Source organism: Brachionichthys hirsutus, chromosome 15 (genome assembly GCF_040956055.1).
Source record: "Brachionichthys hirsutus isolate HB-005 chromosome 15, CSIRO-AGI_Bhir_v1, whole genome shotgun sequence".
Lineage (NCBI taxonomy): Eukaryota > Metazoa > Chordata > Actinopteri > Lophiiformes > Brachionichthyidae > Brachionichthys > Brachionichthys hirsutus.
The window spans coordinates 12,501,376-12,513,466 of NC_090911.1; the positions used below are offsets into that span (position 1 = coordinate 12,501,376).

The 12,091-nt window shown below is 53.9% G+C and overlaps 1 protein-coding gene across 1 annotated transcript; it reads right to left on the reverse strand.

Annotated features, from left to right (window-relative positions):
• Window positions 1–998: 998 nt before the first annotated feature.
• On the reverse strand, window positions 999–10,141 carry LOC137904990 (integrin beta-1-like). Its single transcript, XM_068749215.1, has 16 exons — window positions 10,066–10,141; window positions 6,570–6,636; window positions 6,293–6,378; window positions 5,838–6,060; window positions 5,583–5,753; window positions 5,267–5,505; window positions 5,033–5,188; window positions 4,761–4,856; window positions 4,588–4,677; window positions 4,312–4,452; window positions 4,019–4,221; window positions 3,653–3,891; window positions 3,342–3,564; window positions 2,514–2,746; window positions 2,262–2,428; window positions 999–1,685 (listed from the first exon to the last, which is right to left on the reverse strand). Exons 2-16 carry the CDS (start codon window positions 6,634–6,636, stop codon window positions 1,620–1,622), a joined length of 2,400 nt encoding a protein of 799 aa, XP_068605316.1. The 5' UTR covers window positions 10,066–10,141; the 3' UTR covers window positions 999–1,619.
• Between the last annotated feature and the right edge of the window lie 1,950 nt (window positions 10,142–12,091).

Consider the following 12,091-nt stretch of genomic DNA (forward strand, 5'->3'; position numbering starts at 1 on the left):
GGGAAACATTTCTGCAAGTCAGAAGTTAGAAAAGGCGAACAACACGACGCAGCTAGCCAAAAGCAGGAGCCAACTATCCCGAGCGTTAGCCGCAGCTAGCCCGGGTTGGCTTTAGATCAACGGGCCGGTAACGCGCCGGCGTCCCGCCGCCGTCCGTTCCAGATCCACGTCGTCTAATCGCGTTTATCGATCGAAGAGAAGTCCGTGTTTTCCTATCGGAGAGCGGCAGCCCGAAAGCGGAGGTGGCGACCGAAGTGCTCCTGTTCGGGGTTAACAACTTCGCTGTGAAACACGGCCTGTGATTGGTCGGCCGCGGCCACCAATCACCTGTGGAGAGCCCCGGGCTCGTGGCGTCACGCTCCACAAGGTGGACGTGATTGGCTGACAGACACAAACGAGCCCGACATTCCGGATGCAGCTACTTGTTTTTAGCTCGTGCTCTATTTTTTAAACTTTATTTTTCCAACTTATTTGGCCGAAACTTTCTTTATTGTGGCCGTTTTAAGATTAAATGAACGCCGGCGTGTTTAACGTTTAAGTTAGCTCCTCCCATTCCGTCAAGTCGGTAAAAGCCACCCGATGACACGGCTTCAAGCGAACTTCAAGAGAAACGGCCGGATGAGGTCCCGTTTCCGGTGTAGGTTAATTGAAATGTAATCGTGTTAAGGCTCTGCGTCGCGGTGCTTGTAAACAAATGACGTCACAAACAAGATTCTGGCAGAGATGAACCAGCAGTTACTTTCAAAATAGAACTATTTCATAGTAATATCAAGCACATCTGTGTAACATTCTGATGACGTCATGAACATCAATTATTCAGTCGATGACGTCAGAAAACTGGATCATGGTCCAGTTGTGAATTTGTGTTCAAGAAACACTGAAATTAATTGCACAATATTTTTACGGAAGAAAGGCAAATTGTTTTAAATGTTTATTCAATAAATAATTTAAGAAATGTGAATGTGTTGAAATTAAAAAAGGCACTTACAAACAATCGATAGGCTTAAACCTTTTTTTTTTTACAAACCCATAAATTCGACAGATCGGTCCCTTACAGTGAATCTTTAAAACTGGACCACATTATCACAATTTCTTTTTAGTAAAAATAAAAAAACAAAGTTTGACCGAGGCACAATGAAGGAGTCGATAGAAAAAGTGGAACCCTTCTCCAATTCATGTTCTAGAAAACAACGAGGCAATAGAAGCAAATCTAGTGAGCAAATAAGGCAGGTTTGTGTTTTTGGCTTAAGGACCTGAGTTGCCTTTGAATTAAGCAGAAAGACCTGAAGCCAGAAATAAGATCATGTAGAAACGTGGCCCAGGAAAATCTTTCCTAGACTTAAGATACACTTAAACTGATTGTTCCGATGGATTAAGTCACTTGGAATAAAGAACAAACAAACGGTTTCAGTCCTGTTTGAATACATATATGGCTTAAAACGGCCTCCACAGACGGGACCCGTTCCAGATGCATAGAAAACAAGACAAGCTAGTGAAACAAACTGAAACAAAACGCAACGCTATCGTCGGGTGACTACAACAATAAAACAACAGTGAGCTTCACCACCCCCAGCCCCGCCCCCTCCATACAGTGTTGTCACAGCGAGGGCACGGCGCCATCACTTGCCCTCATACTTTGGATTGACGACAGTCGTCACTGCGCTCTTGTAGATGGGATTCTCCCCCTGAGGAAGGAGAAGGACGAGCGTTAGGGGGGGGGGACACAGTATGGAGACAAGATGAGTGAAGACAGAAGGACATTTAAACTCCGGGCTGGGAGCAACGGAATATTCCAGCAGTTGAGCTTCTACTTCCTCTTTAATACTTCGATGTCATCATTTCTATATTACCCACAAACAGCGCTGCCGTTTCTCAGGCCTCTCCTCCCTCAGCTTCACTGCCTTATATGGGCGTGCAGTTGTACCATGTGACCGGTGACAGGCAGCACAGTCAGCTGAAGGCCCCCCCCCCCCATGGATCAGACTGCATGAACGCAGACGGAGGCTGACCGGGGACAGCGAGGCGTTCTCTGCAGTAATCTGATTACTTCAGATCAGAACTCACACACCTTTACGAGCCAATAGCCGGATTTATCCTAACATTCTTGGAACTAAATGATTCCAGGGTAGGGATTATTTCTACTCCTGTAGATACGGATCTGAAGGATCAATAACGGGAACGTTATTTGAGCCGCGGGAAAAACTCAAGCCCGATCCCGATCCCAATAATCCCGGGACGTCCTCGGGAGGCGCCGGACTCACCGTGTCCCACTTGGCGTTCATCTTCTCCTTCTCAAACTTGGCGAACTCCCTGCGGTCGTGGATGATCATGAGCAGCTTCCAGATGAGCAGCAGGGCGAGGCCGATGAGCACGATGCCCGCCACCACCCCCGCCACGATGGGGATGATGTCAGGCCCAGCCGGACACTCTGCGGCGGGACAAAGGGGAACGTTTCAGCGCCGAGCGGCGGCCCTGTGGAAGCGTGCGCCGCGCGGCGCCGCGTGGCGTCCTACCCAGCGCCTCCACCACGTACACCTCCTTGGTCTCGTTCCTGATGGCGTAGGTGTAGTAGAACCAGCAGTCGTTGTCGTCCCGCACCTTGCAGTGGCTCAGGGGGAAGCTCTGGTCCGTGGGCTGGGGCAGCTTCTCCCGGTCCTTCACCTTGATCAGCTGGAAGTAGTCGCAGTCCCGCTTGCACGTGTCCTTCTTCTCGCCGGCCTCGAACGCTCTGCACTGCACGCAATGTCTGGAAACAGGAAGGTGTGGAATCCATCACAAAAGCTGCAGCGGCTTCCTTCAAAGGGACGGACCGGAGCCTCGGGGACCGGAGCCTCGGACCGGAGCCTCGGAGACCGGAGCCTCGGACCGGAGCCTCGGGGACCGGAGCCTCAGGGACCGGAGCCTCGGGGACCGGAGCCTCGGGGACCGGAGCCTCGGGGAACCGGAGCCTCGGGGAACCGGAGCCTCGGGGACCGGAGCCTCGGGGACCGGAGCCTTGGACCGGAGCCTCGGGGACCGGAGCCTCGGGGACCGGAGCCTCGGGGACCGGAGCCTCGGGGAACCGGAGCCTCGGGGACCGGAGCCTTGGACTGGAGCCTCGGACCGGAGCCTCGGGGACCGGAGCCTCGGGGACCGGAGCCTCGGGGACCGGAGCCTCGGGGACCGGAGCCTCGGGGACCGGAGCCTCGGGGACCGGAGCCTCGGGGACCGGAGCCTCGGACCGGAGCCTCGGGGACCGGAGCCTCGGGGACCGGAGCCTCGGGGACCGGAGCCTCGGGGACCGGAGCCTCGGACCGGAGCCTCGAGGACCGGAGCCTCGGGGACCGGAGCCTCGGACTCACTTGTGCTCGTCACAGACGCCGGGACAGGTGGGACAGGCCTCGCAGGTGGCTCCTTGGAACTTGGGGTTGGTGCACTTGCACATCCCACACTCGCACTTCCCGCGGCCGTTGCAGATCTGCCCGTTCTTGGCGAGGCAGGTGGAGGTGTCCATGGAGCAGTCGCAGGCGCTGCCGGTGTAGTTGGCGTCACACACGCACTTCCTGCACTCGCAGCGGCCGTGTCCTGGGGAAGACGACGACGCCAGTCACCACGGACTTCACGGCGAATCCGACGGGCACCCCGCCGCTTCGCCCGGCGGCTACGATCTCACCTCCGCAGAGCTTGTTGTTGGAGCGGTCGCAGTTGAAATTGTCGCACTCGCAGTACATGCCGTTGTAGAACTCCGCGGGGTTCTCCCTCTTCTTGCACTCGCAGGTGCCGCAGACGCAGTCGCCGTTGTTGCTGCAGATATCCGTGCCGTTGTCTTTCCTGCAGTTGGCGTCCAGATCGTCCGTCCGCACGTCGTCCTTGCTGCACTCGCAGAGACGCCCGATGCGTCCCTCCTTGCACCTGACGCGGGAAACGGGAGTCACGTCAACGAGGCCCGGAGAACGACCCGACGTCAGGCGGCGGCGGCGTTCCTGGGAGCTCAGCCCCCCCGGTGCTACCGACGGCTACGCTCAGGCTCAACACCTACTTGCAGGCGCCGCACTCGAAGCTGCCGTTGCCCTCGTGACACCTGTCGCTGTCGGACTCGCCCTCCGCGGCGCACTGGCAGTCGCAGATGAAGTTCAGGACGACCTCCACCTCCTCGGTGAAGCCCAGCGGCTTGATCTTGATGGTCTCGCTCCTCCCGTGCGACGGACACTTCTCAGATTCAATGGAGATCTTGAAAAACACCTGGAAAGCAGAGAAGCAGGAATGGAGTGTCGCTTTCTCCGTCGGGCTGACGCGATGAAACTACGACTCCCAGAGAAGCGTCGTTTCTACCTCGTCTCCGATGGAGATGTTGGAGCACTTGCGGCCGCCGTCTCCGGTCGCTTCGACGCCGTTCTTGCAGACGGACTTGTAGGTGATGGAAACGCCGTCTGGCAGCCTCCCGTTCTCCAGAATAACCTCAGATGACAGGGACTGATCAAAAGGAGACAGGTCAGGTGGTTAGCTAGCCGACCCCGCACGGGAACCCAGATGTTAATGGTCGCCATGGTCACCGTAACCACGGCTTCAGCCTGTGAGGGTTAGCGTTAGGGATGCAGCTCGACTCACGTTGTACGCGTCGATGATCAGCTTGATCACGTTGCTGGAGTTGGAGGACAGCGTACCGACAGCTGATTTAGGGATGAGATTTTTCAGCTCCTGAAGGAGACGCAGAGGTCAAAGGTGAGAACAAAACGCGGGTGGAGGACCGCCGAACGCGCCCGGAAACACGCAACGCTCACCTTGTAGACAGGCTGGAACTCATCGGTGACGGCGAAGATGGTCTGGATGTTGTGGTCGCTGAGCTTCTGCACCAGATGGGCGATGGAGGGGTAGTCCTATCAGAAACGCAGGCGTGGACAGAAACGCCGCTTAAAACACGGCCGAGGCGGTGAACGTCTTCGTAACGCCGTCCACAAGCCTTTCGGCTAACGCTAGGCGGGACTGCTACGTCCATCTGTGACAAGCCCCGCCCTGTCAGACCGAGACTCGACCCCAACAGTACCAGACCTACGTAGTAGTGGCTCATGGTGTACATGTTGTTCTCCAGGTGGCACCGCCCGTCGTTGGGCAGGACGATCCCGCCCAGTTTGCCGTCGCCGGCGAAATGGAAACCAGCATCGGTGGAAAACACCAGCAGGCGAGTCACGTTCCTCCAACCGATTTGTTCCTGGTGCGACAGAGAGCCTTCACGTTAGTGACCGGCACGCCGGCACCGGTCCGCCGGCGGGACACGCCCCCCTCTTACCTCACACACCGCCACCTGCATGATGGCGTCGAAGCCCCCCTCCGGGGAGTCCAGGTTGCCGGAGATCTGCTGCTGGCTGACCAGGCGGTTGAACTCGTCCCCCTTGTTGGTCAGCTTCAGGACGTTCTTGTAGCTGAAGGGGCTGGTGCAGTTCTGGTTCCCCGTGCACGGGTTGATGAGCCTGGCCGGCGTGGTGCTGATGTACGGCATGACCGTCTTCTCCACGAACGAGCCGAACCCTGAACAGGAGGACACGGCGTTCACGCGGCTCTGTGGAGAACGTCGCTCACCGTGCGCCGGCCGGAGGCTTCCTGACCGATCCTGAAGTCCGAGGTGATCTCCTGCATCTCCCTCATCAGGTCGGTGCCGAGGTTCTTCACGTTCTCCAGGTCGTCCTTCATGGAGAAGGAGAGGTCCATGAGGTAATACAGGTCGATGGGGTAGTCCTCCGCGCGCTTGAACTTCAGATCAAACGTCTGCGGCTCGCCTTCAAACACACAGTAAACAGAGTAAAGCCACCGGGTCACCGGCGACGGCGGGATGCGTGCTCAGGGGGGGGGGGGGGGCGGACCGGATCGGAGCGTCAGGCTGAGCTTCTGGGGCTGGATCTGGGTGATCTGCTCGGGCTTCAGTTTCTCGGACACGTCCTTCTTGCGGTTGGTGACGGGCTTGTTCTGATCCACCGTGATGCTTCCTCGCGGGTTCTCGGTTTTGCCGGCGGCGCAGTTTCTCTTCTTCAGCGACTCGAGGTCGTCGCAGCGAGCCGACTTGGACTCGCCCACGTCGAGGAAGTTCTGTTCGTCGACACAAAGGGATCGTTGTGAGGATTGTTTTGCAGCGATGACAAACCACAGACTGCAGTTTAAGCTCCCCGAGGAGACGGGACGGCGACTCTTAAAAGCTGCTGCAGGCAGAGGAACATCTGGACGACCTGTCCAGATGTTTCCTAAGATGCCTGCGCGTCCGCCCGCGCGTCCGCCCGCGCGCTCTTCCCGGAGGCCCGATGGAGGACGCTCCCGGACTCACCTCGTCCGTGCACCACCCGCACGACTCGGCGACCTGGATGCATTCCCCACAGGACTGCGCGTTAGCCTTGATGCAAACACTCCCCTCTGGAAGACACAACCGACAAACTCAAACCAGATTCCAGTTCAGGAAAGCGGGTCAGGCTGAAAAAAGAAAATGATGACTTCACCGTGCAAAAAAAAAGGAAGAGCCCTCCTGCACCTCAGGCCGGTTAACGTTTAACGGCTAGCACGGTAAGACGAGGGAATGTTGATGCATGGCGCGCCCTCGTTCTTACCTTGCTGGGCCCAGCCGCCCCCCAGGACCGCCGACAGCAACGCTATAAACAGCAACCGCAGATCCATCTGGAAGGAGAAGGAACAGAGAGTTAGGAGAAGCTGAACCGCCGGCTGAACCGCCGGCTGAACCGCCGGCCGAACCGCCGCTAAGTCACCGCAGGGATAGCCCTGGTTAGCTGAAGCTACGAGGAAGTAGCATTTTAAGGAGAGTGAGACCGATAGAGGTGAGGCGTGTGGCGGATACCTTCTCCACATCTGGCGTGGAAATAAGAGGAATGGAGTATTGTGGTGTACTACACACACACACACACACACACGCACACACACACACACGCGCACACACGCACACACGCACGCACGCACGCACGCACGCACGGGCTTCTGACGTCCATCGTATCCTGTTTCCTGATTCCAGTGATTCTTCCTGACTGATTAGCCCACACTCTGCTGGGGGGGGGGGGGGGGGGGGGCTGCCAGACACCAGCCTGCATACCTGCTCTGTGGAGCCTTTCATGCTGCTACAGGCCTGCGTGAGGGGAGCCGTTATCTCCACAGGACGCTGCAGATTAAACGCCAGAGTCAACGGCGAGCGTTAACCAACCAGCCCGAGGCAGAAGTTCATGATTACAATCTCCAGACGAGCTGATTGGTCACCAGTTTAGCGTAGCTAGAAAAGCTAAGATCACAGCTCTGTCTCAGAGGGGGGGGGGGAGTCACGTCTAGCGTATATTGCCATGTTTGGTCAGGCTGCCTCCTTCTCCCCAGCGTCTGCCCAACAGCCAAGCACGAACCCGACCGGTGCACGTGTCCGTCGCTGTGCCGTCAATAATCAATCCCCGTTTTTAACCGTATTTAAATAGTTCTACTACTACACAGTTACCCTCAGAGGTGTTACATGCTGCTGGTTACAGGATACCGCTGCTAGAAAAACAACCACATCCTGTGAGGAGGCAAAATGAACCACACTGAAGAACCACAGCCCACGCTGATGCTAATGGCTACGCTAGCAGGGGATGCTAATGTTCATGCAGCAGTCTTATCAGTACTGCTTCCTGCTGGGCTCATCCTCCGCTGGGATGCTAACTGCAGACAGCCCAGAGGAGGGGAGGAGCTCCAGCGCCCTTCAGCCGCACGCCACCAGGGCGGCGCTGCCAGCTATGTTAATGATCTCAAGACACGCGGCTCGGGCTGCAGCGCCACAAAGACCTTTTTCTGAGACCTTTTCCTTGTTTACGCTCGACGAAACAGTGACGGAGCAGCGCCGCGCCGCGACAACGGGAGCCCGAGAGAGCCCCGTCACACCCGCAAACAGAACGCCAGGGCGGAACTCGGGCTGATCGGGAGCTCTCTCGCTCCGTCGTCAGGCAGAAACGACGTCCCGAGAGGAGTCACAATGGCAGATCTGAGACGCTAATATTTACAGCAGCGTGTTCGGCCATGACTTTGTATGGTCAGGCCGGAGGAGACGGAGTCGGCACACACCCCCGTGTCCAGGACGCCAAATGTTAGCGTCACGACTTTCAGCTAGGATCCGTTACCCTAACCCTACCCCTAACCCTAACCCCTAACCCTAACCCCTAACCCTAACCCCTAACCCTAACCCTAACCCTAACCCTAACCCTAACCCCAGAGCTGTGGAGGATTCAGATTTAACAAATGTCAACATTTCATTGAAGGTTTTTGGGCTTTGCTTCTTTTAGGACTCTAAAGTTGTGAAATATTTGCTGCTTTTCTTTGTCAGATATGATAAACTTAATATATTTGGGCTGATGTTTGACATCCTGTTTGGGGTATTCTGTCATACGCGATCCCCCCCCCCCCCCCGCCCTGCCCAGAGAGATGAGATAACGCATTCTTTGTTATCCAGCTCCACAGCTGAATTATGGGGCGCCTTCTCCACAGCGTTCCAAGCAGAACCCAGAGGTCAGCGGGTCAGCGGGTCAGCGAACAGAAACCTCAACAGTCGGTTTCGGTTGACACCTGGCCTCGTCCCAGAACAAACCGACCGAGCCTGGAATTCCTTTCGCTCTCAGTTACAACCAAAAGCATTTCAATGTGGACCCCTTTAGTCATATGTTAATGCAGATGCTGGTATATAGGAAATTAGACTAATATTCCTTTTTATGAACGATCAAAAATAAATAGTTCAACTTCCAAGTGTTCCAACGTGAGGAAATCCATCCTCTTACGCCCGAGGGGGGAGGTCACGAGGAGACCACGATCAAGCACACGTCTGGAGCTCACTGGGAGGCCCGTCGCCATTGGCCGATAGCTGATGATGTCGTACGGACTCCTGCTGTCCAGCTGGCCTGGACGCTGCTAGCTGCTAGCGTAGCGCTGCTCACTGTTTAAACATCACAACAGTGTAACCAAGGGAAGCGATTCGGTGAGTCGACTCTAATCTACACACAAATCGGCCCTCGTGGACACGCCCGCCAGGCCTCGTGCACGTTACCCGCAGCAGAAACATGCACGTTTGGCATGCCCAGCCTCGTAGCATGAACCCAGCGAGCTCACCAAATGGAGCTGAGGCGGAGGAACAAACCACCGCCCGAGGCTATAATTCCTTTACAGGATGTAAGCGAGGCAGACGAGAACCATCTTGTCCAGCCTGCAAACGGCACGGCGCTGATTCAGAGCTGCGGGACTGACTCTTTACCGCCTGGTTAACCAAGCCGGCCTGCTTTGAGACGGCAAAAACGTCTCACAGGATCCTCGACCGCAGTTTACACGTTTCACGATGCGACTGCACCAGACCCAAGTCGGATGGTTGCCGCGAGTCCAACCTCAGGTCGATGTTTGAACTGGCTTTCATCTTGGGGTCTATTTTAACCAAAGGCGTTAGACATCTTATGCAACGCTGATCTTTCTACACACGTACAAAGATAAACGTGAAAAGTGAAACTGTGAAACGGAGGACTCCTAAAGAAGTCCAGATGTCGCTGAAAAGCGACCTTCTCTTTCCAGTAAAGGGAAAAAAGGAAAAAAGACATTTTGATTGATGACTTTCAAGACAATAATTACATTTTCCACCAAGTCGTCATACTTTTCACAAAAACACTGTTTATTGTACTCGCTTCTCAATATAAATACTGATGGCGAAAAGACAATACTTTTTAAATATTTTAATAAGAGTAGAAATGGGCCAAGTCTCCAGCTCCATTTTAAGCGACGTCATAAGCATTTATAAACACCCCGAAGCCTCTGCGGCAGCTGAAGGGCTATAATGCCTTATAACGGGTATTAGTCACTCTTATGTCGGGCTTTACGTACATAATTAAAATAAAGCTTCGCTGGGAGACAGAACCGGGATGTGGGTTTAACTCTTTAATGTCCCATTCAGCAGCGAGACCGTTAGAAAGGAACTTTCCGCTGCTAGCATAGCGCGCTCATCCGCACCCAAAGCGGGCATTCCTGCCTTCTCTTCCCGGGCTGGTTTCTGCCGCTATTAACGGGACGGACCGGATAAATGCGGGGCAAAATAACAACACCTACCTCCTACGACACCACGAAGACGTTCCAGCGGGCTCAGAGGAACGTTTGTCCCCGTCCAGCAGAAGTCAAAGCGCTCGGTCGACGGCTAGCTTAAACTGCTCCGAGGGTCCGCTTGGTTTTAGCTAACAAGCCGCGCCGCCTTGGCTTCCAGCCAGACACGTCGCGTCTCCGCCCGCAGCCCGCCAGCGGCTCCCTCGCTAAAAGATCAACTTTAGCGTTAAAACGAGTCCCCGGTTCTCCTGGACGCGGTTCGGCCGCTACTCCGGCGGTGCTCCTGGGCAGTTTTTACGAACTTCTTGTCTTCTACTGAGACCCCGCCCACACAGGAGGGGCCGCGGGACGCCCATGACTTGGAAACAAACGCACCGGGCAGCAGCGAACTCGACCTTACCTCTGACGTAGGGTTGCGAGCCACGCGCGCGCGCGCGCGCACGTCATTAGGTCAAAACGTCAAAATTCCGGAAATAAGTCAAAGAATCTTTGTTTTATTGAACAAAGGTAAAATAAAGTGAATTTTAATATCGTCTCGTGCGGTAAATAAAAATATTATTTAAAAATCAATCATTGCTGTTCGTCTGACATTTCTAACTGCTCTGAAACTTTCATTTGCACTCAATGAATGTTTTCATATTAGACCTAAATAAACATACAAAAGAAGCAAGTGAAGAATTCCAAACATAACACTATAATATGTTTGATTTACTGTAAGAAAGTGTTGTTACCACCGGTGGTGTTTAGGGCTGTCACAGTGACACGGTCATGGGTTTGAATCCCTGATGCACATAAGGCCGCTCTGTGGATTGTCCTGGTTCCTCCTGGCTCTGTGTGGTTCCCTCTGGGTCTGGTACCGTCTCACTGAGGCACCATGAGCCCCCCCCCCTACATCAAATAACAGCTGTTTTTATTGAAAAGCTTCAGTCTGACCCTGAAGACTGAAAATCAAAACGCCGATGACGCTCAAAGAGCGGCTCCAATAAACCTCTGAGTCAATAAACCTCAATGCAGACCCTGAAACCAGAATAGTGAGGGGAAGTGGTATCAGCGGCACCAGCGTGGGCAGGAACCCAAACCCATAGTCACGTGACTGATGTTCAACATGAGAAAACAGGAAGGAAATCAGAGTTTCTACTGTTGGGAGTCTGTCAACAGACAATGCTGCCCCCCTGTGGTCAAAGGCTGCACACAGAATAATTAATGCACGTGATCGATCACATCCATCCATGCTGATCACCTGCTCCATCCACCCAAAGACTCTTTCAGAATCCTGCAGATCAATTTGCTTCAACTTGTTTCTGGCAATTCTGCCCGAGGGAGGAAGGACAGAGGAAAAGCAGCTTTACTTAAAACATTTATTTCATCCAATTCTTTGGAATGTGATGGTCAATGATCCGAGTGCGAGAGCAGAGGCGGCCGAAGCCGGGCGCCGGCCAGAGCGTTACGTTCGGCCGCTCCCGGTTCACGATCCCGTCTGGATCCAAGACAACAAGAATCACAGAAGCTGCACTGAAAAGGAATCACTTGTTCTTGTCTTACACACAAACAGAAGAAAAAACAAGTACACACACGTCAGTGACAAAAACACAAGGCGATACTATACAAATCAAATCTTTACCCTTCGAGGAGATCAAAGGTTTGTGAGAACGAAAACCTCTAAATTGTACTTCACAGAATTATAGCATCTGAAACGTGTTGAAAACGAAGCGTCCTGCTTCCTCTCCTTTCATAAATCAACATCATAAACACAGACTTGTTTTTGTTTTTTTACATACATCAGTGCAACATTTATTTTCTGGTGCTGCAGCATCCTTTCCTGTTTGATGGAGAATCGTTGCTGATTAAAAAACGCTCTGGAGACCAAAAGCCGACAAAAATCTCTTCATCCTTTTGTGTTTTTGTCAAAGATAAACTCTTCAATTCAAAAACTGGACCTGAAGGTGGATTTACTTCAGGAACAAATCACCTGAGCTATAAGGAAATAACTGATCACTTGAATTTACCTCCAAAATAAAAGATGCGTCAGAGTTAA